General features: G+C 50.7%; 1 protein-coding gene across 4 annotated transcripts in view; it reads left to right on the top strand.

The window, feature by feature from the left end:
• Window positions 1-26,774, top strand: part of RPS6KA2 (ribosomal protein S6 kinase A2) — a 354,059-nt gene that overhangs the window by 102,804 nt on the left and 224,481 nt on the right. Inside the window, exon 1 of one of the 4 annotated variants that reach the window (XM_045058350.1) lies at window positions 25,970-26,184. The exons of the other annotated variants lie outside the window; for them this stretch is intronic. Within the exon in view, the coding sequence (XP_044914285.1) occupies window positions 26,134-26,184 (51 nt within the window). The 5' untranslated portion in view covers window positions 25,970-26,133. Of the gene's footprint in view, window positions 1-25,969; window positions 26,185-26,774 lie in introns of those variants that run through there. 4 annotated transcript variants of the gene reach the window in all.

Genomic DNA, 26,774 nt, shown 5'->3' with positions numbered 1-26,774 from the left:
CAGCTGACCTTCCGCGTGTTACCTCATTGATTTCCAAATCTGCCACGTGGGGTGCAAAGCGGTCACTGTTATCTGTATTTTCCAGATGAGGAAGCTGCCGCTCAGAGAACCTACAGCCCACTCCCGCCTACTGGCCGAGTGGGGGGCTCCCAGTCAGACGTCCTCACCCCAATCCGGAGGCTTCCTCTGTAGCGTCGTGTTGATCAGACACAAAGATGGGGTTTTCTAGGCCCCTCCGTGCCCCGTCCAGCATTGCCCCTCCTCACGGCGTCGCCGGCTGTCCGGGCCCCACTGACCGTGACCGTCTGTCCGTCTCTGGGGGCTCTCGGCTGGACTGGTGGGGTCCCGCGTGCTGGGCTGTGGCCTCTGGCTGTGCGTCCTCTCCTGGATGTCATGTCTGTTCGCTCTGGAGCAGGTGCGGACAGACCCACCGGAAAGGCCAATTCTGTGCAACCAGGCTCGCCAAATGACCTGAGCCACTACGGCCTTAGGGCAGCTGCGGTCAAGGAACAGACACCCCAGACGCCCTAGACTTGTCATCGTTATGAGAATGGAAAAGCCTTGGGGCGCCTGGGTGGCGCAGTCGGTTAAGCGTCCGACTTCAGCCAGGTCACGATCTCGCGGTCCGGGAGTTCGAGCCCCACGTCAGGCTCTGGGCTGATGGCTCGGAGCCTGGAGCCTGTTTCCGATTCTGTGTCTCCCTCTCTCTCTGCCCCTCCCCGGTTCATGCTCTGTCTCTCTCTGTCCCAAAAATAAATAAACGTTGAAAAAAAAAAAAAGAATGGAAAAGCCTTGTGAAACATACCAAGAGTCTTAGACTCTCAGATATATCCTATCCCAGTTCCTGGCACCTGTCACCTGTCCTGGCACCAAGGGGACCTGGCTTCACGGTGGTTTTCTTCTTATGGTTAGAAACTCGTGTTTGGTTATGTAAAATATACAGCAGTATTTTGAGAAGGTTCGTATAATAATAACTGTGGTTTGTCTTTTCCACTCCACCGCATGTCTTGGAGGTAAGTCTCCATTGTTCTTTTCAACAGCAGCAGGAAATTGCCGTGGTGTGTTAAGTCATTTCCTTAGAGATGGGCATTTAGGGCGTCGGTGTTTTTCTAGAAAACAATGAGGCAGGCGTGTCTTGGGACCATCGTTCTGCCCACTGCCAGCCCCGGCTTGCCCAAACAAGTCCCCGCCTTGGCCTCGGAGTCGCAGCCGTGAGATGTCAGAGCCGGGGAGGACCCCGCGGTCCTCGGCTCTAACTTCCTCGTCGTAAGGGTGCGGAAACGGGCTTGGACGAGTGGCTCTTTGCGTCCACAGCAGCAGACTGACTTCTGCCGGCCCCACCAGGCCCCACCCATGGCGTTGGTTTGGCCTCCCAGCCACCAAGTCTCCTTTGACGCCTGTCCCATCACGGGGAGATGGAGTGTGTTTCGCGAGTGCTGCAAGCGAGGGGACGCCCCGAGACGGACTCCCGTGCTTCGGTCTGGCTAGCGGATTCTTTTCTGGGTGTGCTGCACCACAGCTCTTCCTCTCTGGTGGCCTTCCTGTCTTGCGGGCGGCTGTAAGCGTTTTGGAAACCGTGCCCGAGGAGAGGGTCCCCCAGTGGCTCTGCCGAGGTCTCCGGCGTGTGCCCTTTTGTTACTTAATTTGCCCTGGTCTGTAACCGCTTCAGCAGAAGCCCTTTCATCAGTCACGGCAATCTTAGTTATAGATTCCGAGTTGAGATCCTCGTGAAATCCACAAGCAACTACCCATCTCAGGAGATGGCAATGGCGCACTCGTGGGCGCTCGGGGGTCGCGGACACGCAAGCCACTTGCGTTCTCTGTGAAGCCTGCGTTACACAGAGAAGTCACCATGTAACCTCAGATGTGCAACTTCTCAGAAAGTATCTTCTCAAGTACCTTAGGTCAGATATGGGAGTTTACTGCACAGACGCTAGGACGCGTTGTGGGAGGTGTTCCGTGCGGTTCGACGGCAGGGCGGGCTTGGCTTCGTTGCTTTATAGGAGCTCAATTCCCCACACCTCCTCTGCCTTCCCGGTGAAACGAGGGTGCGGATAGTGACCTAACGGGGCCACGCGAATATCGTGAGACGATAGGACTAGACGTTTGATAAGTAAATAAAATACATTGCTTTATTACCAAGTCTTGTTCCCAGTTTGAATTCGGAAGATGTCCAAACCATCTCGGCCAGTCATTCGATGCTAGTTTCTTGCTCAAGTCTTACTCAATTTCCTTCGATAGCAGCTTTCTTTGTCTTACGGTTTGTTTGTTGGTTGGTTTCCGAGGCGATTTTGCACGGTGGTTGATGGCTCTGTTTCTGGGTCAGACAGCTTTGGGTTTCCTTCTGGGTTAGCTGGCTCACTCTGGGGAAAGGTGCGTGGGTGGCATTCAACTTTCAATACCATCCGCTGACACAGAAACATTAGTCCTTTTGTTTAGTTAACCATTTCATCTTTTGATTATGATTATTCGAAACCTATTCTTTTTTTAAAAATATTTTTAAATCTGTATTTATTTCTGGGAGAGAGAGACAGACTGTGAGCAGGGGAGGAGCAGACAGAGAGGGAGACACAGAATCCGAAGCAGGCTCCGGGCTCTGAGCTGTCAGCACAGAGCCCGACATGGGGCTCGAACCCACAAACTGTGAGATCATGACCTGAGCCGAAGTCGGCCGCTTAACCGACTGAGCCACCCAGGTGCCCCAGAAACCTGTTCTTTATAGTGAGCTTGGAAGATGAATATCATAATTAATATTGTGCTTCCCTCTAGAGAGTTTATAAAGTACCCACGTTCTTAGCACATAATAGGTGTTCACCGAACGGTAGTTATGTTGGATAGGTTTCACCAAACATTTGGGTACTTACCACTTAAAATGTGAATAGTTATTTCATGAAAGGATGTCTATTTTACAATGTTCTATTATTTTAAGATATGCATTGAATTATTACTATGAGAAGTGCTTAGAGAACTGAGAGTCAATACTGATAAGAAAGAGGTCTTAAGATTTGGGGGTTTGAGCATTTCTCGATTTCTCATCTGGGGATTTAAGCCAGCTGAATGTTTAGATCTACGTTCTTTCTCCCACACATCCCAAGGTTGTCATTTCTGTGAAATTCGACATAATTTCCTCTCTGCAGATTGTGGTTGAATGTTGGGACACAGAATTTGCAGATTATAATATGAACATTCCCTGTAAGGTTTCCTACGTATCTACTGCGACATTTATTAGAAAGAAGGGAAGATTTTAAGAAAAAAAAATTTTTAATGTTTATTTTTGAGAGGCAGAGAGAGAGAGACAGAGAGACAAAGTACAAGCGGGGAAGGGGCAGAGAGAGAGGGAGACACAGAATCCAAAGCAGGGTCCAGGCTCGGAGCTGTCAGCTCAGAGCCTGACGCAGGGCTCGAACTCACTAACTGTGAGATCATGACCTGAGCCAAAGTTGGGTGCTTAACCGACTGAGCCACCCAGGCGCCCCCCACCTTTTTTTTAACGTTTATTTATTTCTGAGACAGAGACAGAGCATGAGTGGGGAAGGGGCAGAGAGAGAGAAGGAGACACAGAATTCAAAGCAGGCTCCAGGTTCCGAGCTGTCAGCACAGAGTCTGACGCGGGGCTCGAATCCACGAACTGTGAGATCATAACCTGAGCTGAAGTTGGGTGCTTAACCGACTGAGCCCCCCAGGCGCCCCAGAAAGAGTGCAAGGTTAATAATCATGCCCCCTTGTGATTCCTGAGCAGAAAGTAGTGGTTTCCAATCTGAAAAATGATGATGGCATATCTCCCCATTGATGAGTGTTTTAACGATAAGTGAGCAGAATGTGAGATACATTCGCTCAATCCTTCGTGTTCTGATGTATTTAATAATATCTAATCAGACTCTCGACTGGATCCAGAATAACCATCACGGGGTTCAGGAAATCATTCAAAATAGAAGTGGACACACAGAGAAATCGCTACAGACAACCTGGGCTGTGCAGGTGTCAGTATTAAATGAGCGATGTCAGAGTGGAGCGGGCGTGGATTCATCTAGAGTTCTTACTGGTATGAAACCTTGCATACCTTCTGGGTGTGTGAAGTGAAAAAAGGGAGAAGGCTCTGAGTGCCCGGGGCCGTTTTAGGAGGTGGCAGTTAAGGATCGGGCAGAAACAAAGAACTGAACTGACCCCAAAGGGATGAGGAACAGCTCTCCCAGAGCACCAGCCAGGGTGGTGGGAGGAGCTCGGGAGGGCCTGCGCTCACCCCGGCACCTCTCTCTCCAGGAAGGAGCCCCTCCCTCCTCTTGGTCTCTCTGGAATTGCCTCCACACTTTGGCTGTGGTTCCTTCTGGGTTTCACCGTGGAAACGGTAGCCCTCTGTTGCCCCTCAGGGGACGTTGGCACCATGTCGGGGACATCAGGTGACATCAGACCAGTGTGGTCCATGAGCTAGGCATTAAGTTTCACGTGTTTTGAAACGGGTGGGGGAAAAGTGTGAAGATTTTCATGATACATGAAAATTACATGAAATTCAAATTTCACTTTCCGTAAGTAAAGCCACACTCCTCCGCTCACCTGCTGTCTACGGGCGTCACCCCGCGGCAGCGACAGAGGGGAGCACGGCAGAGGCCGTGTGGCCCCTGAAGTGTTTACCGTCTGACCCTCTACAGGGACATTTTGCTGATTGCAGCTGGAACCTCTTGGCCGTGTTGCCGGAGTCAACCCCTGGTCAAAAATGAGGATTTCTTCCGTGTGGTTGGTAAACAGTCCTCAAGGTCCTTGCTTCCTGCAATTCTTAGTCATTTTTAAGTGTTCGATTGTTCGTGTGCACACGTGTGCACGTGTGCAGCCACACAGGCGAGTGAGAAAAAACCTAACGGCCGGATATGTAGCCTTCAAACCTTCTCCCCTATTTCATTAATTGATTAAGACCTGGTGAATGTGTTTAAAGATATTGGGATTTCACTCTTCATGAACTCAAGGTCAGTGATTGAGATGTAATTGATCTCGGAGCATTTGCTGGGTTTGCGTGGCCTGGTGTGAGGTCTCTAGCAACAGTCAGTGAGATCTTGAGATCCATCTCCATTGAAACAGCTGCTGGTTACTTTCTTGGAAACACATCCTTATTCATCCATGTTTTGGGGCCCAGTTATTTTGACAATTTTAAAGGGAATGTGTGCACAAACTTCTCATATTTTCAGATGGTTTGTATTTTATTGTATGATTAAAAAGTCAACACGGGGCGCCTGGGTGGCTTAGTTAGTTAAGCGTCCGACTCTCGACTTCGGCTCACGTCATGATCTCATGCATGGTTGGGGGGTTCGAGCCCCGTGTCAGGTTCTGCGCTGACAGCACAGAGCCTGCCTGGGATTCTCTCTCTCTCTCTCTCTCTCTCTCTCTCTCTCTCTCTCTCTCTGCCCCTCTCCCACTTGCTCTGTCTCTCTCAAAATAAGTAAACCTAAAAAAAAGTCAGTATGCATTGGTTGAGGTTTCGATATGGCCTTAAGATTATTAATTTTATTCAGGGGCGCCTGGGTGGCTCAGCCGGTTGAGCGTCCGACTTTGGCCCAGGTCATGATCTCACAGTTTGTGAGCTCAAGTCCTGCATCGGGCTCTGTGCTGATGGCTCAGAGCCTGGAGCCTGCTTCCGATTCTGTGTCTCCCTCTCTCTCTGCCCCTTCCCTGCTCATGCTCTGTTTCTCTCTGTCTCAAAAATAAATAAAAACATTAAGAAAACAAAACTAAAAAAAAAAGATTATTTTATTCAAGCAAACATGGAATGCTTCATCTTTTTCAACGGGAAAATTATTTTCAAAGGCTTTTCGTTTTTCCTGATGAATTGGCTCAGGTATCCTCTTGGAGGCTGAAAAGCAGCCTAAAACGGCCGAGCAATGTTGCCCAAGAAACTGTCAGGCACTCGCTTCTCCCCAGGCCAGCGTCTGGCCGCTGCTGGCGGCCGGTCTGAATGGCAGCCCGCAGCAGAGAGAACTTCACTCCTACCCTTGTGCTTGTGACTAAGGGAGCTAATGAAAGGGGGGTGAGGGTAGACTCAGCGCCGTTTCTGTCTTTGTAAGAAAATGGCAAGCAAATCAATAAAACGATCATTACTCTGAAAATCTATATCAAATGTATCTGCCCCAGGTACAAGTTAATTATGAGAGAAGCCGGGTCATTTCCAGCGTGCTGATTTGTATTCTTGGAACATTCTGGAACGTAAGCAGACCATGTTCTATGTGTCTGGCACCCCCACCCTTCCCCACCCCTCTGTCTGTGAACTTTCCCCTTTGTCTCCTTTGTCTCCAGTAGCCCCCAGACAAAGCAGGAGAACGAGCCCTTCCACGGCCCACCCTGTGTGGAATGTTAGGGTGACCTACGTGGCACGCTGGGGGCTGGGGTTATGCCGGGTGATGAGACAGGTAGGGTCGCCTCAGATGACCGACCAGGGAACTCACACTGTTGTCAGTGGCTGGCCCAGCGGAGTTCTTGAGATCAGGCGAGCCACGGTGGAAACTGAGGCACGAAGCAGCGGGGCTTCGAGCGGGGTGTCGTGGCAGCGATGGGGCTGACGCGGGCGACGACGGGCTGACCGTGGCAGGTGCCCCAGTGAGCCGGTCGGCTTCCTCTGTGTTTTAAACCTCACCACGACGTCACCCGCTGCAGCGAACGTGCTCAAAATTGACCCAGAGGATATCACAGGCAAGACTCCCTTCCCTTTGCCTCTGGTTTCGCGCTGAGTATTTCACGGACCCGGTTTGGTGGGCGAGTTTTCTTGCTCGTGCAGGGAGTCTCCGCAAGAGGCTGCATGAGGTCAGGAAGGGCTCTGCTTCTAGGACTTGTGATAACTGCCTTTGTTCTGTGAGTACTTTCAGCCACCGTGAGGCCATGTGTCCGTCCTCCCTCCTCCCTCCTCCCTCCCTGCCTCCTCCCTCCTCCCTCCCTCCTCCCTCCTCCCTCCCTCCTCCCTCCTCCCTCCCTCCTCCCTCCCTCCTCCCTCCCTCCTCCCTCCCTCCTCCCTCCCTCCTCCCTCCCTCCTCCCTCCCTCCTCCCTCCGCATCCTAAGTGAACGCTTTTGCATTTCCACCCAGGGCCGTGACCCAGATATCGTTTGAAAGAACAGCAAAAAACAGCAGCTGCTACCTGGGTTTTCCTCCGCAGTCGGTCGGTCGAAAATCTACTCCTTCATCCCCCTGAGCTTCCCCTATATTTGTTTCTCTTCTCATTTTATTAATCAGGTGGGATTTGAAAAATAAAAAACCTGGGCGCCTGGGGGGGCTCAGTCGGTTGAGCATCCAACTTCGGCTCAGGTTATGATCTCTTGGTCTGTGGGTTCGAGCCCCGCATCGGGCTCTATGCTGACAGCTCGGAGTCTGGAGCTGCTTTGGATTCTGTGTCTCCCTCTCTCTCTGCCCCTCCCTTGCTCTCTCTCTCTCTCAAAAATGATAAACATAAAAGAGACAAAAAATCCTCACACCGGGGCGCCTGGGTGGCGCAGTCGGTTAAGCGTCCGACTTCAGCCAGGTCACGATCTCGTGGTCCGTGAGTTCGAGCCCCACGTCAGGCTCTGGGCTGATGGCTCGGAGCCTGGAGCCTGTTTCCGATGCTGTGTCTCCCTCTCTCTCTGCCCCTCCCCCGTTCATGCTTTGTCTCTCTCTGTCCCAAAAATAAATAAAAACGTTGAAAAAAAAATTAAAAAAAAAATCCTCACACCTTCTTCATGTGAAAAGCTGCCACAGATTCGCATGTTCTGATCCAGAAGAATCAAGTGGCCACAAAGTCAGGCTGGGCAGCCACGGTTCCTGCGGTCTGAAGGGAAACCGCATGTGGGCTGTGCTTGGACGAGGGCGGTGAGTAGGACTCAGGGTGGCAAAGTGTAGGTGCCGGAACAGGCAGCCTCTATGCCCGGGAGACGTGATAGCCTGCGGACTCCATGGAAGATCAGTCCTTTCTAGTGATCGTGTGGCTGTGTGTTCTCGGTCTGTGCCTGTGGTTTTTGGCTTCGTTTCTAAACAAACTGTCAGGAGTGCAAACATCTCTCCAGGCACTCTCCCCCGGTTCACAGCAGAACCTTGCCTCCCACCTGAGGGTAGACCAGCAAGCCATTCACACTCACACCTGCTCGTACTCAACGAACCTGCCAGGTGGGGAATCTCAGATGGTCAGCTCCCAGATAAGTGCTAGTATGTTCTTTTTTAAAAAACGTGTATTTATTTTTGAGAGAGCACAAGCAGGGGAGAGGCAGAGAGAGGGGGCCAGGGGCTCCAAAATGGGCTCTGCTGACAGCACAGAGCCCGGCGCAGAGCTCGAACTCACGAACCACAAGATCATAACCTGAGCCGAAGTCAGATGCTCGGTCAGCTGAGCCACCCAGGTGCCCCTGTGCTAGTACGTTCTAATGAATGCCCCTCGGTGACACACCACTGAGCTCACTTCTTGCCAATAGAAGAAGAAAACTCAGGATAAATTTTATGTTTACCTATTCAGGTGATCTTTGTCTATCCATACAACACATGGCAGCATCCAGAATGAGGGACTGGGAAGGCGGAGTGCTCTGGCTTCAGTCCGTTTTCTGGACCTCTAGGGACACAGCAAATCTGTGGACCTTGTGGGGCTGCATTGAGACCACGTGGGGAGAGCAGTGACTGTGCTGCAGCGTGTGGGGCTCATAACAATACTGTAGTGGTACCTCTCTCCCTAGGCTGCCGTGGTCCATTCCTCTGCCAGCCTGTAAGCTTAGCCCTGCCCTGGCTCAGCACAGGCACCCCAGAGGTACTTGTCAATTAAATAGGGCAGCTGCAAAGCCTTGTGTAACCTACCCAATGGGTGTTAATTGGGCCCCAAACACCTAGTAGTTCTCTGTATCCATCTATGAGTGTTATCCCCTTGTCAATAGCCAAAAACCCCCTCTTTAATCAGTTTAGTATTTGGATCTAGACAAGAGGAGTCCCTGTCCCTTGCCCCTCATGAGAGAATGAACTCCTCCACATTCTGCACCCCTCACTTCTAACCATGCTCCAAGTGCCTGGGATTCGGACTTGCCTGCCCCGCCGACCCTGAACCTCCCTCAAAGGCCTGCGTGGGGGCCCCTTATGAAGGTCCATCCACCTGTGGGCGGACCACGCCAGCAGTGTGTCCCTTCAAGGTACATTTCATCTATGCTGGCAAATCTCTGTGTGCTGAGCCGGATTCCTTTATTAACCTTTGATGTCTGCAGGATCTGTAGTGATGCCTCCTGTTCTATTCTTGATACTGCTGATTTGTGCTTCCTCCCTCCCTCCCTCCTTTGTTGGTCTTGTTAGAGGTTTGTCAATTTTATTGATCTTTAAAAACACAGGTCTTTGTTTCATTGATACTATTTGTTGTTTTCCTGTTTTTAATTGCACTGATTACTGCTCTTTGTTTATATTTATTCATTCATTCATTTCCACGTATTTATTTGTATTTATGTCCTTCTCTGTGCTTGCTGTGGGTTTACGATGTTCTTTCTCTAGACTTGGAGGGAGAGTTTTCTATTGTTTTTCCTCCATTTCACTAATTCCTTCCTCTGTTCCCTCCATTCAGCTGTTGTTCCCAAACTGCAACCTTTCTATATGAGTGTATTTTTCAGATTCCAAATTTCTGCTTAATTCTTCCACGCATTTCCTGTTTCTTAGTTCGGGGATTGTTTATTCACTTATTTTTATTTGTTTCAACCTGTCTGCAGTTGCTTGCTGAAGCATTTTTTTTCATGGCTGCTTCGAGATCTCTGTCAGATAATCCGAACATCTCTGTCATCCTGTTTTCGCGTCTGTTGGTTGTCTTTTTTCATTTGGATTGAGATCTTCCTGTTTTTTGGTGTGATGAGTGATTTTTTTGGTGTGGTTGAAATCTGCATTTTTGGTGGTTCTGCTGTGAGACCCCGGATCCTTTCTAAGACTCGGGCTTAGCAGGTGTGTTCTGGGACCACTCCAGCAGAGCAGGGGAGGCCGCCACCTCATTCCTGCAGAGAGGGGTGGGAGACCACGTCTTTCCACTTGATTCTCAAGGGGCGGTTCTGTCGCTGCTGGGCAGAAGGGGGTGTTCCAGCTCCCTGCATGGCCTCCACTGCCACCAAGGGATGGTGTGGGCTTATTACCACTGAGCAGTGGTTGGAGGCCTCTTGCCCACTGGGCAGTAGACGGGGGTGTTGGGCACCTCAGTGTAGCCCAGTGAGGGAGGACTCCAGGCTCCTCCACATGAGAGCACCGGCTCTTGTTGGGGCTTCATCTCCTTCTCCCCTCCCCCCCACCCCCACCATGCCCATTGGTATCTAGGGTTGCTGGTTTCTTCAGCTCCGGGTGTGGGATATACAAGGCACAAAGAAAAACCCAGGGGACTGACCCCTAGGTCACTCCTTGGGTCCTGAAATCTTTAGCTGACTTGCCTTCTTCTCTCCACGGTTCACAATCTTGTGTTCGTTTTCCATGAAATGTCCAGAGGGTTTGCTTGATCTTAGTGAGAGGAATAGGGAAAAGAATCTGTGTTTCGCCTTCTGCGTATGTAATTCATCTACTTCCAGGACGTAATAAAAAGAGAGACAGTGTTTGTACCCACCCACACGAGGTGCGTGCATGCACACATTATTGCTTAAGAAAGTGTGCTGAGGAGTGCATCTGGTGCGATGAGCCGTGCTGGGGAATAATCTGGGTTCAGGGCAATGTTCGAGTATCCATCTAAATCAGATGTTACTGATTTAAAGTCCCAGCATCTGCAGGGCTTACAGCTAGAGTTTTACCCTGAGTACTTCAGATTCGAAATGAGGCGTAACATACAAAGCAAAATAGAACCGGAATCTTCCAGGTCTTCAGAGATTCGTGGTATACATTCTTTAGTTGACGTGCCCAGGTGATACCGTAAGAGTATTGATAAGGAGAAAAAGACACTGTGTGCTGACCCAAGACATGAATGCGATTACACTTCACTGCCCGGATTTGATTAGTACTCCCTTGGGATTTTGAACATGACTTTATATGGCAGATTCTGGTTAAATATGGAATATGGCGTGTGTGAAAATGGAAGGTCTCGCCGATGTTTAAACATGTCCTTCCGTTTAGAAAATCACAGTTGTTCTGTTCACGATTTGGACCTTTGCAACCCCTAATTCGTTTTCAGCTGTGATGAGTCAGAGGCAGACTCAGAAACTGAAGTGTTTATTTGAAAAATACTTGTTTACGATAATTAAATCCACCCTGGAGAATAGAGGGTGCATCGATGGACCTGTAAGTCCAGACGGTGTCGGGGAAAGATTGAATACAGCTGGCTACAGAATGCGCCAGGATCTAAGTTCACTCCTTTCCTTCTCATCCTCGTCTTTTTGTTATTTGACATTTCCTAATCCTCTCGACCTACCTGTACGTCAAGTTCCTCCCAAATCTCGTTGGAGACTCTGACTCTCCCGGGACAGAGGCGCTGGGAAGAATAACAATGATCAGAAGTGGAATGAGAGCTGAGATGAAAGTAATGCACAAACCAGTCTTAGTTTCCTCTCTTCTGTCGTGGAATTATGTCAGTACGTGCCCCATCGTCAAGATTCCCGGCTTCCGGGACCATGGCTCTGGTTCCTCCATTAAGAAAAGCAGTGATTTGTTAAGTTCGTGTCCAGAGCACCCTGCGGGCACCGTCTGTCACTTCTTCAGCAGCACGCAGCGAGGTCAGCAGCAGGGATCACTGCCCAATTTTAAGAGGTCACGTCACCGAACCCTAGTCAGGATAAGTGACATGTGCAAGTGGTGTTAGCTGGCAGAGTGAGGGGTGACCGTCATCCTGGCTCCTGGCTCGCAGCCCATGATCCTGCTCGTTTTCCTTCCTTGAATATGGACACACCGAGCAGCACATTACCCGTGTTTCTCATTTCTCCCACTTGTCTGCGTGACTAACTCAACCCCATCCACAGAGCTTAAGAGCCTTTCATTTGATGGCACAATTTGCCGTTTCTTGTTGCCCATGGAAATGGGTGGAGGAGACTCCGGTTCGGAAATCACCCGTTCTGAAACCGTCACTCAAGTTGAAAATGAGAAGATTTCGGTCGTCTGGGAAAGTCAGCCGTGGTGGGGAACCCTCAGAGTCAATTAGCAACGGTCACTGATTTAATTAGCAGTGATGTCTGCCCGTGTCACCAGCGCACGCTGCCCGGTCACAGGTGCTTCCTGCAGAGCAGGCGTTCGTCCGCGCGGTGTCACTGGGCACCTTCTCTGCTCTCCTGCTTTCTGCCACCATCGAGAGCAGGGAAGATGCGGAGTCTCCAGGAAGGGAGACTCTGTTTACACCAGAATTATTATTATCCTGTTTCTTAGCATCTGACCATTTGACCACATCCTAATAAAAGAGATCATTGAAACCAGGGGTCAGACGCGTAACCGACTGAGGCCCCCAGATGCCCCCAGAATATTCCGCTTAAAGATGTCCTTACGTGTCAGAGAAAATTGAGGCTCACATCTAGGCAAAGAGGTTTGTTCATAAGGTCTAAATGTTACATCGCAATTTATAGCAATTGTACTTAAATATCTGGATACATGAATAACGGTAGACTTCTCAAAGTTGCAGTAAACACAAAATATTAAGAAGCTAATTTAAGTATGTGAGTTGTAACTCCATACATCAGCACCACAACTGGAATAAAAGTGAGCCGCTGAATGCGATGAGATATCCTGCCTTTGAAGTGTCCACTAAAGGATTGGCAATACAGGTGCGTTATTTATAAAGCAGTACATGTGTTCCTGAGAAACCTTGCAGTGTGCAGAATCATCCACTGAAAATAGCAAGGGCTTAGGGAAATACTGGGTTGCAATAGAATATGCAAAACCTTAGAAAATTTGTAACCAGAGCACTAACTAAAAAAATCCTAATTAAAAATCCTTGCACGGATATTAACTCTTCTCTAAATGTTTGGTAGAATTCTCCTGCGAAGCCATCCAGCCCTGGACTCTCGTTTGTGGGGAGATTTTTGATTACTCATTCAATTTGTTTACCGGTTATGGTCTGTTCAAAGTTTCTGTTCCTGTTTCAGATTTGGTAGGGTGTGAATTTCTAGGAATTTGTCTATTTCTTCCAGACTGCCCAGTTTGTTGACATCTATATGATTGCTCATAGTATTCTCTTATAATTGTATTTCTGTGCTGTTGGTTGTGATCTCTCCTCTTTCATTCATGATTTTATTTATTTGGGTCCTTTCCTTTTTCTTTTTAATAAATCTGGCTGGGGCTTATCAATTTTGTTAATTCTTTCAAAGAACCAGCTCCTAGTTTCGTTGATCTGTTCTACAGTCTTTTTTGATTTTGGTATCATTGATTTTTGCTCTAATCTTTATTATTTGCCTTCTAATGCTGGTATGGGGCTTGATTCGCTACTCTTTTTCTAGCTCCTTTAGGTATAAGGTTAGGTTGTGTATTTCAGACCTTTTCTTCCTTCTTTAATAAGGCCTGGATTGCTATATACTTCCCTCTTATGACCACCTTTGCTACATCCCAAAGGTTCTGGACTATTGTGTTTTCATTTTCATTGGCTTCCATGCACTTTTTTTTTAAATTTTTTTTTCAACGTTTTTATTTATTTTTGGGACAGAGAGAGACAGAGCATGAACGGGGGAGGGGCAGAGAGAGAGGGAGACACAGAATCAGAAACAGGCTCCAGGCTCTGAGCCATCAGCCCAGAGCCTGACGCGGGGCTCGAACTCCCGGACCGCGAGATCGTGACCTGGCTGAAGTCAGACGCTTAAGCGACTGCGCCACCCAGGCGCCCCAATTCCATGCACTTTTTTATTCCCTCTTCAATTTCTCGGTTAACCCATTCATTCTTTAGTAGGATGTTCTTTAATCTCCCAAGTATCCATGGTCTTTCCAGATTTTTTCTTGCGGTTGATTTCAAGTCACGTAGCATTGTGGTCTGAAAATATGCATCTCCATTTTTTGTACTTGTTGAAGGCTGATTTGTACCCAGTGTGTGATCTATTCTGGAGAATATTCCATGTGTACTCAAGAAGAATGTATATTCTGCTGCTCTAGGATGAAATGTTCTGAATATATCTGTTAAGCCCATCCAGTCCAGCGTGTCATTCAGGCCATTGTTTCTTTATTGATTTTTTGCTCGGATGATCTGTCCATTGCTGTAAGTGGGGATATTAAAGTCCCCTACTATTAGGTATTATTATCCATGAATTTCTTTATGTTTGTGATTAGTTGATTTATATATTTGGGTGCTTTCAAGTTGGGGATATAAATATTTACAATCAACGGAATGAGAGAAGATATTTGCAAATGACATATGGGATAAAGGGTTAGTATCCAAAATCTATGAAGTACTCATCAAACTCAACACCCCCAAAAGCAGATAATCCAGTGAAGAAATGGGCAGAGGATATGAATAGACTGTTTTCCAAAGAAGACATCCAGATGGCTAACAGACACATAAAAAGATGCTCAACATCACTCATCATCAGGGAAATACAGATCAAAACCACAATGAGATACCACCTCTCACCTGTCAGAATGGCTAAAATGAACAACTCTGGAAACAACAGATGTTGGCGAGGATGTGGAGAAAGAGAAAGTCTTTTGCACTGTTGGTGGGAATGCAAACTGGTGCAGCCACTCTGGAAAACAATATGGAGGTTCCTCAAAAAGTTAAAAAAAAAAGAAGTATCCTATCACCCAGTAATTGTACTACTAAGTATTTACCCACAGGATACAAAAATACTGATTTAAAGGGGCACATCCTCCCCAATGTTTATAGCAGCACCATCAACACTAGTCAAATTATGGAAAGAGCCCAAATGTCCATCGACTGACGAATGGATGAAGAAGATGTGACGGGGCGCCTGGGTGGCTCAGTCGGTTAAGCGTCCGACTTCAGCTCAGGTCACGATCTCGCGGTCTGTGAGTTCGAGCCCCGCGTCGGGTTCTGGGCTGATGGCTTGGAGCCCGGAGCCTGCTTGGGATTCTGTGTCTCCCTCTCTCTCTGCCCCTCCCCTGTTCATGCTCTGTCTCTCTCTGTCTCAAAAATAAATAAACGTTAAAAAAATTTTTTTTTAAATTAAAAAAAAAAGATGTGGTGTACATATATAATGGAATATTATTCGGTGATCAAAAAGAATGAAATCTTACCACTTTTGCAACAACGTGGCTGGAGTTAGAGTGCATTATGCTAAGCAAAATAAGTCAATCAGAGAAATACAAATATGATTTCACTCATGTGGAATTTACGAAACAAAACAGACAAACAGAGGGGAAGGGAAGGAAAAATAAAATAATAACAGGGAGACAAACCATAAGAGATTCTTAAGTGCAGAGAACAAACTGAGGGCTGATGGGAGGGAGGTGCGTAGGGGGATGGGCCAAACGGGTGATGGGTATTAAGGAAGGCACTTGTTGGGATGAACACTGGGTGTTATATATAAGTGATGAATCACTAAATTCTCCTGAAACTAATACTACGCTATACGTTAACTTAAATTTAAATGGAAAGAAATCCTTGCATAGGAAATAACACTTCAAATTCCTATGAAACGAAGTATGCTAGAGTACAGATGGAATTCTGCTGTAATACAGTGAAAGACAAAGGCAGCTTGATGGCAGAACGGGCAAGGACGGCTGGGGTGGCTGGCGGGGAGGCAAGGACAGAGAGGGACGGTTGCAGGCTTTGCACAAAATGCAGTGAAACCGCCAGCAGAAGTTCTGGAGATGATCTGGGCTCGCTCCTCTTGACAAAGATCCTGGAGAGTCTTGCAACACAGACTCTCAAGACTGAGCATGTGGCCAAACAGGACCAAGGGGGGAGACGTGGGTCAGTGGGTGCCGTGTTCACTTGTGTTAGGGTCATTGGTGTTCAGCGTGGTGACTTCCATGTGCTGGAGAAGTCTGCCTATGCCCCCTGCGTCTCCCGCATCATGTTCGTGTCAAGTCAGTCCCAACTCTGTCCGCTACAAATACATTAAAACATTTTTTTAACGTTTATTTATTATTGAGAGACAGAGCATGAGCATGGGAGGGGCAGAGAGAGAGGGGGACACCGAATCCGAAGCAGGCTTCAGTCTCCGAGCTGTGAGCACAGAGTCTGACGTGGGGCTCGAACTCATAAACCACGAGATCATGACCTGAACTGAATTCAGATGCTTGACAGACGGAGCCACCCAGGCACCCCTACAAGTGCATTTTATAAAACATATGTCCGTAGCAAACCAAGCTGCATTTCATCAGTAACTTACAAGTGTCAGGGCATCGCTTTTGGACAGGATCAGGTGGGTGGTTGGGAGATGCTGATTATCTGCAGAAGCTTCTGGAAGAAGAAACTGACCTTGAATCACCTTGGCTACCTAGTGTATGTTACCAACAACTGCCTTATTACTATTTAATATTGCTGTACCTGTGAGGGGCATTTCAGTGTCTGTTATTTATGATCGAGTTAAACTTACCCCACTTTTGGGGGGGGATGTGGCCGTTCTCCAGATGTTACCCTCATGTCTTATGAAAAATCAAGCTCCAGCCCAGCGGTCTGTGAGAAATGTGAGCCGGTCCCTTCCAAGAAATGGAAATAGTACCCAGAATCAATTTAAGTTCTTCTTAAGACAACTAGAAACAACTGGAAAGTGCGTTCATAAAACAAACGTTACCTGAGGAAATCATGCTGAATGATTCCGTTTGTCTGTTAGATTTTGTGCTCTCAGAATTTTTCCCAGGCTCCTTTTATTTTTCTCTTGGGTAGAAAAAAATGAACACCTTAAAGCACAAATGTACACATTAGCTTAATTGAATCGCAGAAAAGAAATTGGAAGCTGCCAGGCTCTCTGGACTGTCATCAAAGTTAACTAGAGCTTTGCGTGCTTCTAGACAAAGCCCTTGTCCTTTGACCTCACAGGCGAGGTGGCACTGTTTTTCTTTTTCATATCTCTCCCCTGAAGAAATTTGGAACAACCAAGAGGGAGACTGGAGGAGAAAACAAGATGCATGTTTAGTGGGCTCGGGTGGGAAGGAAGCGAGGCCCTCCCGGAGGCCGTGCGTTCTTAGGCAACACACTGAGGGCCCGCTGTGGCCTAGATTACGAGCTAACTCCCCTTCGAGGCTGTGTCTCTGTTTGATGTTGGCAACTTAGCGAAAGCATGTTTTGGGCTTCCTATTGGAGTCAATATGTGTGTTCTTTGGATTTAAAAAGTGGTCTCAGCTCGTGTGAATTGAACCCCGTGTACAAGGTGCATTGTCAGTCCCATAGAGCCATGACCCCTCCTGCAGAGGAAATTGCCTCCCCCATGACCTGGGGTATAATACAGAAAAGATGCCGTATTTGGAATAAGTCTGGTTCCCACGATCGCATGATTGGGAAAGGGTGTTTTGATCAATATATGTCGCCATTGGCATCCATCGGCCACGAGCAGTTCCATGAGCAGGACGCGTCACATCGTGATGTAGGTGATAACATGATTTTACCTGTTTCGCTTGGTGAGGTGAGTCCAGCTTAGAAAATGATGGGGAGTTTCATCCACCCAGAGAGACATGTATTGGAAAGTCAGACCCAATGATGCGGTCCAACGAAGGCCTGTGGCGGCAGGGCAGTCACCAGCCGGAGACGGCAGTCTGCGGACACAGTGGAAGAAGGTTTGTTGGAGGGAGAGTCTGAATGAGAGCTGGACGAGGCAGTCCTGTCCAGGAAGGAGAGCCAGGCGCTTAGCCACGTCCCCAGGCTTCTGGGAGGCAGGGCTTACAAAGCAGATAGGATGACAAAGCCTGAGGGAGATAACTCCCCGGATCAGAAGCATCCTCGGCACCCACCTTACGTGGTGCTCTTCACATGGTCCTCGTGAAGAGGAAAATGGAGAAATTATTTTTGAAAACTCCAGTGTGATCCCACACGTGGCTCCCCAGGGACAGTTTGGGAAAGGACAGGTGTGAAAGGGAGCCCGCAGACACATCAGGTGAGTAAACACAAATTCTGATTACAGCATCGCAAGGCATAAGCTCTGACTTGGGTGAACGGTCTTTTAGGACGCATGCGGACTTCTGTCGTGCTGGGAACAATAAAATGTCACCGTGAACGTGATATTGTGCCACATTTCCTGAGTCCCTCGGCATTCCCAGCCACCTGCAAGGCAGGCAGCGTAGGGCACTTATTTCTATCCGGAAGATGGAGAAATTATGGTGCTCAGTGTCCCCACGAGCTTCTCAAGGTCACAGAGCAAGGAAGCGGCAGGGCCGAACTCAGAAAGGATGTTCCTTGGCCTCGACCTTCGTTATTTTGTGGGTACAGAGTGTGATAAGAGTAGAGGGAAAGTAGTGCCGTTAAACATTAAACCTCTTTGGTTGCCCGACGTGGGTTCCAGTCTCCTGGCCTGGACAAGGTCCTTATCAATTGGATGTGTATTTCAATCTGTGTCTTTGTGACAGAGGATGTCAGACCGTATGTGAGTTCCTGGTTCTGAGAGGCCAGAGTACGGTACCTTCCCATCCCAGAGCAGAGAACTCGATGGTCGTCATCAGCACGAGGCCAGGACAGACGGTTAAAATGACGGGTGAGACAGGTCTATAGGAGAAACAGCAGTTAATGAAGAACCAGCCATCTCAGAGTGACCTCGTTCACATCAACAGAACGTTCCGGAAAATGCAGGAGAGGGTCTGTCAGGTAACTCTGCGAGAATGAAGGATGGAGGTAAATGAAGGATGTCAGATTATTTGTCAGTCCAGGGAGAGGTCCGGGACAGGTCCTTCTCCGGCAAGATGACCAGCCCGTGCGCCCCACGCCGCCCCCTTTCCGTACCGCCGCCACTCAAAGCACGACCTCGCAGTCACTCGTTCCCTCACACACATTCATGCCTGTGACCACAGACACCCTCCCAAACGCTGCCCTCGACGCCCCGTGCTCCCATCCACCTTCCCCATGTCCTCAGACTCTTCTCCCAGAATCCTCTGCCTTGGGGTCCTCCCCAGTGGAGGCGACTCGTTCCCCCGTTGCATCTTGCGCCTGGGTGCTACGTGTTTGGGGCGGGTGGCTCCTGGTCTCAGCCCTCCCGTCAACTGGGACACCTCGTGCTTCTCTGCATCTCACCCTTGTCTTCAACACTTGTCCCTGTACTTGTGTGGCTGTCCACTCCACGTGGCGTCACCACGGCGATTCTTTGCTGATTCTGGAACCCACCCAGCCTCCATGCCCGTGTCCTCGACATCCGTATGAAAACCTCATCCGATGCCGTCACCTCTTACTTCCTTCGCCTCCCCCTCGCCTGTGACTTTCTCCGTCTCCAAATATGCCGCTACTTTAAACTCTGTCATCCCGGGAGCTCCATCACCGCGGTCGACAAGTGATCCTGCACATTGTCTTGCTCCGTTTCTGTCCTTCTCGCCGGCTGTAATGGAAGCCACGCTGTAGATGTGCGTCCTCTCAGTAGAATCTCCCGCCCATCGATGGGCCCGCCGCCTGGCCCACCCACCCCTCCTGTCGTCACCTCCTTCTGGCCAACAAAGGTCCTCTCATCACTCTGCTGCAGACTCTGAAATATCTTGCCCTGTAGCCTTTTAATCTGGTCACGGGGGAAAAACACAACCTGGAAGGAGCCAGTCATTTCCTGTTCTCCATGTGTCTGAACTCTGACGACTACAGGGTACATTGTTCCCATAAGGATGCGTGGACCCAGCCTCGCCAGCCCAGACTTTAAGAACTTCCCCTTGTTCCCGGCGTGGGCCTGTGCTCACCGTGCTCGCTCTTCGGGGATGACTTCCCGCTTTTCTCCCCGCACTTCAACCTGACCCGCACTCTGGCCAGCATTCTCTCCAGTTGACCTTGCTTCTTACGAGGAAAAGAGAGAAAGAGAGGAAGGAAAGGAGGGAGGGAGGGAGGACGGAGGAGGAAGGATGGGAGGGAAAAGGGAAAAAGGGAGGAGGGAGGGAAGGAAAGAGGGAGGAAGGAGGAAAGAAGGAGGGAGGAGGGGAAAAAGGGAGGAAGACGAAATAAGGAAAGAAAGAGCAAATCGCTCAGAAACGTCCTCAGATTCCTGCTCTGACCCTACAGGTCCTGCTTATACGCACCCAACCCCGTTTAAGAAAGTATCTTTCCTCCTCTAAAGGTAATCAGGAGATTCACAAGGTGGGTTAATACTCTTATTTCAGTCTTTCCATTTTTGTTTATGTCCCAGTCTCTTCTGCACGCGCGCATGCATGCATACACACACACACACACACACACACACACACACACACACACACACACACACATTCACTCCAGATTTACACATGCTCGCTCCTTAGATTTAGTGCTTTCTCCTCGTCACCGTAAATCGTTGTAATTACCCCCTCTCACCCCACTTCTGCACCTTCTGCCCGCTGTCCGTTCACTCCGCCCGCACCCCCCGGTGCAGACACTCTTTGGTGCTCGGCTACAGCAGTGACCACGCAGACAGGCGTCCCCTCCAGCCCTGTCCCAGGGCCGCTGCCAGTGGCTGTGCTGCTTAATCTGTGGGTGTGTCAGGGTCTGATTCTGCTAGGACACAACAAAGAGGCTCCAGAACATCGTGACTAACGTCAGGGAGGATTGGATCTGCCGGGGGGGGGGGGGGGGTGGGACCGACGCGGCCGGTCCAGGCTGGTGGGGAAGCGGGGGGGGGGGGGGGCTCTCCCACACGGTGTCATCTGGGGACCGCCCATATTGTCACTCTGCTGTCTTTGAGGGTGAAGTCCTTGTCCATGGAGCTCAGACAGGATCGTTCTCGGGTTGGGTGTCCACCCTTCGGAAGGCAGAAAGGGGAGCCTAGCACGTTGAGTCCGTCTTTAATGGGGTGTTGGGGAGTCCCATCAACCCCCCACACGTACCAGTGACTGGAGCTCGGCCACACGGCCGCACTCAGCAGGATGGGAATCTGGGAGACGGAGGCTCTTGCTGGCTGGCCGTGCACCCAGCGGCTGCCCTGCCCCCGTTCCAACCTACCTGACTTTGTTTTTTTTTTTTTTTTTTTAATTTTTTTTTTCAACGTTTATTTATTTTTGGGACAGAGAGAGACAGAGCATGAACGGGGAGGGGCAGAGAGAGAGGGAGACACAGAATCGGAAGCAGGCTCCAGGCTCTGAGCCATCAGCCCAGAGCCCAACGCGGGGCTCGAACTCAGGGACCGCGAGATCGTGACCTGGCTGAAGTCGGACGCTTAACCGACTGTGCCACCCAGGCACCCCGTAACCTACCTGACTTTGAAGCGATCCTGCTCATTCCTGTTTCTTTGTGGGCTCCAGAGTTTGTGGATACCATTGTGGTACCGCCCTCAAACTTATCTTCGTTTTCTAAGGTTTTTTGTGTGTTCGGTTTTTAACCTTATCTCCTTCCTGGGCAATATCATCCCCTCTTCGGCTGATGTATCGGTCAGGCTTCTCCGGAGAAACAACCAGTAGGATATACGTATGTATTTATCTATAGATATCTCTATCTGGATATCCGTATCCGTCTGTCTGTCTGTCTGTCTATCTAGACAGAGAGAGGGAGGTGTTACCAGGAATGGGCTCACTTGATTGTGGAGGCTGACATGTCCCTATATCAACAGTCGGCAAACGGGAGACCCAGGAGAGACAATGGTGTAAGTTTCGGTCTGAGAGCCAGCAGGCCCCAGACTCAGGAAGAGCCACGTTTTAGTTCAAGTCCAAAGGCAGGAAAAAGACAGATGCTTGAAAGCTTGAAAGCATCAGGTAGGTGGTAGTACCCCTTCCTTCAGGGAGGGTCAGCCCTTTTATTCTATTCAGGACTCGAGTGGACAAGGCCCACCCACATTAAGGGGGGTAATGCGCTTTACTCTCTACCTGTTCAAATGTTAATCTCATGCAAAAACATCTTCCTGACACACCCAGGATAATCTTTGACCAAATACTTGGGCACCCAGTGGCCCAGTCAAGCTGACACAGAAAATTAACCATCACAGATGATTAGCAAATGGTAGGACCTATATAATAAGGTCCTAATATAACATATAAGGTCCTAATATAATAAGGAAAAATAGAGGAGGAGCTGTTCGTTTTAATGGGTGGTTCAGGGGAAAAAATGATGTGTTCAGCTGTGGACTTGTTAGTTGAGTTTCTGTGCAAGTGGAAATAACATTTCAAGCAGAGAGTGGGCAGTGGGCACGTTAGCCTGAAGCTTGGAAGGGAAGTCTGGCGTGGAGTTAAAAAGGAGCTGTCATCTGGATATAAACGACGTTCTCCGCCTACGTTGGCGGGTCTCTGACGATCATCTCTGACCCCCCCAGTTTTGTTCATCCTGCATCCAGTCAGTCACCCATCCAGGTTTCCCCCCACCCGTGGGATCTCAGATGACTCTGCCCTTCACGCAGCCGTGGTCCGAGCGACGTTCCCGGCTGGTTCCCGGAGACTTGCCCGCACCTCGTCCAGCTCTTCCCTGGTCAGAGGCAGTTACCACGCAGAGAAACACCTTCTAGCTAAAACCCTTTCGTGGTCCCATTGCACTTAGGACAGGACAAGATGCAGCCGGCCACGGTCCCCTCTGGTTCCCGCCACGTGGCCTTCCAGTGCCTTCCAGAGCCTGCGGTGGGTCTGCTCACGCGGGGTCTGCTGTGTTTGTGTTTTGTTTGATACTCGGTCTTTGTGTAGAGGCCTCTTTTCACTTTTCTCAGCGTAGACGACCGCCAACTCGCCTGTTGGGTTTTGGCTTTGCTGACACTCGCAGGGGCGCCCCTGTCTTCCCGCTCTCCGTTCTCCAGATGACCCGCTATGCAGCGTCCTGACAACTGCGTTTGCGTACGTAACTTGTAGTCATTTGTTCAGCGACGTTCCCGTAGCGGAATGTTAGCGCCACGAGGCTGCGTGCCTGTCACTCCCCGCTGCTTTCCAGGGTTTATTTCACAGCCTGAGCGATTACCGCATCTCTCTCGAACACACGGATGCGCAAGGAGAGGGACGCGTAACATGCCGAGCGCGTCGGGGGCTGGCACCCCGCTGGGAGGAACGGTCAACGCGGTCAGTGACGGGCCAGCATCCAGAGCATTCTCTTCTGGCCAGCCACAAGTGCTCCGGTCGCTGGTGGGAAGCTTCCCTCAAGGCTACCATTTTCTGAGCCGTTTGGCTTGTTAAGTGTGAATTAGCTTACTGTATCTTCTCACTAGAGAAACGGAAGCATTCGTTTGAGGCCTGTTGTTGTAATGCCAAACAGTTCCCATTAATCTGGAATTTGTGTGGCCCGACGCACGTATATGTCCATACAGATTCACGAGTCACGTGAATTGTTTCACGTGACGAGCTTCGCTCCGCTGCCGTGCACCGTTTTTGCCAACCCGCGGTGGGTCCTGAGCACCTCTCAGATCATGAACTGCAGCGTGAGACAAACGAGAAAACGTGCACCTGGCGGTACTGGGAAGGGGACAGTGACATGCAAGGGTCTGGTGGCTCCACGCTGAGAGCCGGGTGCCGGCCCTTCCTGGAGCGGTGTCTGCGTCCCCCGGGCACTCACCCCCGCTGCCTTCGCCTTCTTGGGTCTCGAAGATGTGGGTAAGAGTTTGGAACAGCATTTCTTGGATCCAGAACATGGCTGATCGGGACAGTGGCCCTGCAGGGCTGTGGGCTGTGCCCGTGTGCACACTTGATTTAATGACCTGTTGTATGTGGAGGGCCAGGTCAGCGGCCCCTCCTTCCCGAGTAGGGGTGCTATTGTGTGAGGAGTGGGTAAGGCACTCCCCTGCCCTCCGGGGCCTACAAGCCAGCAGGCCACACCTGCCAAGACAGCTGTGGCCATACAGGGTGACCCAGGGCACCACAGAAGTGGACAGGGCTAGGGGACTCGACCCCCCCCCCGACTTTTGTCTGGGAACAGGAAGCCGGGAGGGATCTGGCCAGACCGAAGGCACAGCATACGCCCTGGAGAATCCCTGCTTGGGGGGAAGGGAGGAGGTGAGGAGCAGGGGTGGGCAGGCAAGGAGGGGTGCACTGGGGCCACAACAGGGCAGGGGTCTCGGGAACCATTTTACGGGGCCTTGGGCTTTGTCCTGAGGACAACGGGGTCCTCAAGGATTATAAGGCTTGGATGTCAGCATTGGTCTGGTCACGCTGTGGAGAACGGGTTGAGATGGGGTTACAAGATGGAGAGGCGGGGGCTCCCCTCTGCGGCAATTGGGAGACACGTGGCAGGTGCAGAGGATGACAGAAACAGGGACACGACAGAGAAGAGGCTGAGTCAACGTGGGAACAAAAGGGAAAGACCCCCAATAGCTGAGTCACGGGCGGAAGGTATGCCTGGCTGTTGCCGTCAGAGGAGCCAGGAGAAGGAGCTGGTGTGGCCCTGGGGACCGTGCCATCTGCCGCACACCGGGTGCCCCGTCGACAGGTGCCGGTACAGGTTTCTGGAGGTCGGGGACACAGGTCATCTGGACACCGTTCGGAGTTAGCAGTGTGGATGGTCGCTAACACCACGCGGCAGGAAGTGGTTCCCACAGCAGGGCCGAAGCAACCCCCGCCCTCCTGGATCGTGCAGCTGTGACCCCGGTGGCCTGTGCCCTCACCCCAGCTGGGGGCGGTGAAGCCCTGTGAGGCCACACTTGGCAGCTGGAGACATTTTCTCGTTGGTCGGGGAGCTCCGCCTTCAGCTCTGGAACGTTACTAGAAACCTCCCCACAACTGAGCCAGTTAGCGAGGCAGCAGATGCCGTGACAGTGACGTCATTGCATTGGCCGGGCCGTGAGTGACAGGTGGCTCCAAACGGGGGAGAGTCTCTGCAAATTCCCCGGGGAAGAGACGCCCGGCCTCCTGCCCCCGGTGCTCGCCTCGACGTGGAGCTAAGCAGGTGGTTTCTGCGTAGGTCTGACTTGCCAGGTGAAATTCCTCAGGTCCCCCAGTCCCCACGCGTGTGGGCGTGAGGAGCGTCTGGACGGGCCACCCCTGTGAATTGCGGGGGATTCACGGGCATAAAGATACTCTCTTGTCTTCTCGTCCAAAATGCCACACAGACTCCCCACGAACGGCGACGTCCGCTGATGCGTGATAGAGACGCGTCTTAGTTTTGTCCTTCCACGTGGTGGTGAGAATCCACATTGAGCGAGGGGAGAGTTCCTTGCGGGGGCCTGAGTGGTGCTAGTCGGTCACGGGGGAGGCAGGCTGAGGTCCCAACTCCTTGGCTGTGCAAACCAGCTGAGTCACTTTTGGCTGAGACGTGTCTCAGCGGCAGTACGGTCAGTGGACCTTATTTTTTATGCCTTTTATTTTTGTGGGCCTTCTGCCCAACTTTGCTAACGCCAATTTAGCTGCTGTTTGGGGACGCACAGACGAGGAGCCTAGTGGGCGTGGTGGGAGTTTCGAGCTGGTGGGCATGCTGTGTTCTCAGGGAAGGCAAAACGGCACGTTGAATGCGTCAGCCACAGCCCGTCAAGGAACCGTTTGGGGTGGATATTAATGGCAGAGACGATCTTTTTAAGCTCCATCACTTCAGAACGGCGGGGGCCATTTCATGAACCATCGGGGTCCGCCTTAGACATCCGTGGCCACAGATCTGGAGGGAGGTTCCGGTTTAGGAACCCGGAGGACAGCGGTCGGACACAGGAACAGTGAAGCTTTGCGGCTTTGCAATTAAGCCGCGTGGCGCTGGTACATGGCTTACGTTCTCCCGGTTTTAGGTTTCTTTCGCAGAGGCCCTACCCACGGTTCGAGGAGGTCAGAGCTTCTCAAAATGACAGAAATAGAGACTCCAGGAAAAAAAACGCGTGGAAGCAAGACTGACGACGACGACGGGAGTCGCGTTCTCGGCGGCCCGCGCTGCCGGCCCCCCGGGCACGAAGACGGAGCAGAGCGTGTGCGTTTGGCCGGGGCGGTCGGCCGTGTGGTCCAGCTGCCCCCACGGCCCTTGGCTTCCAGTTAGTGGCGCGTCTGATCTGGGCTTCGCTCAAGCCCGGCAGACCCGCAGCAGAACAGGTGGCCAACCTTGCCCGCTCGCCACCCGTTGGAGACGGCGGTCCCTATATTAAGTAAATGAGCCCGGGGTGCTGGATTAGGTCAGTCCCTAAAAGTGGTTCTGATTTGGCCTCGCTGCACGGGAACGGCGTGTCGCTGCCGCCCGGGGAGAACCAGCCCGAATGTTGACAAACCCCAGCGGGAGGTGTGCTCTCTGGCACGTGGGGGAGTGAGACTGTCCACGCTCCAGGAGGAGGAGCGGGCGACTCCCGGCCCTAAACCCATTTCTCACTGAGGCAGGATGCTTTCTCGCTTCCGGCAAGCCTTCTCGAAATTCTACGGGGCGCTGTTAGTAAGTACCTTCGCTGCTTCTTTACAAACGGCCTCGGAGCACGCCGTGTTGTCCCGTCTGGGAGCCACATTGGCCGGTCCCTTAGGTAATTGTATTTCAAAGTCACCCATGACCTTGCTAACCTTTCCCCCTCGCTTCCTGATACTTAATATGAGACCTGGAGTGTGATTTTTTTTTTTTTAACTTTCACTTTTGTCATTTATTCTTCTTCGTTTAGGTGCAAAGTCGTCCCGCTTGGCTGCTGTTTTTGTTTATATGTTGACTCGCGAGGGGGTCCTGTTGCCCAGTGGCTGCTCTCTGGCAGACGTTATTTGATCTCGCCGTTGAGACTGCAGAACCTCGCTCGCTCTTGGGCCCCTGCTCGAGCCCTGGTCTCTGGGGGCGGCGGTTTCTTTTCCGCAAGGGGCGAGTTTAGGTTATCTAGAGCAGGAGGCACAAGGTAGGAGGAGGCTGAGTGGCGTTCGGTCCTTTTAGGTTTTTCTTACACTTCTGCCCTCTTCTTTCTCTGCCGATTTCTTTTTTATTTTTTAATGTTTATTTTTGAGAGAGAGCGAGCGCACGTGCGTGCACAAGCAGGGGAGGGGCAGAGA

The sequence above is a fragment of the Felis catus genome, chromosome B2 (assembly GCF_018350175.1).
Source record: "Felis catus isolate Fca126 chromosome B2, F.catus_Fca126_mat1.0, whole genome shotgun sequence".
Classification (NCBI taxonomy): Eukaryota; Metazoa; Chordata; class Mammalia; order Carnivora; family Felidae; genus Felis; species Felis catus.
This window is presented reverse-complemented; position numbering and strand designations above follow the sequence as displayed.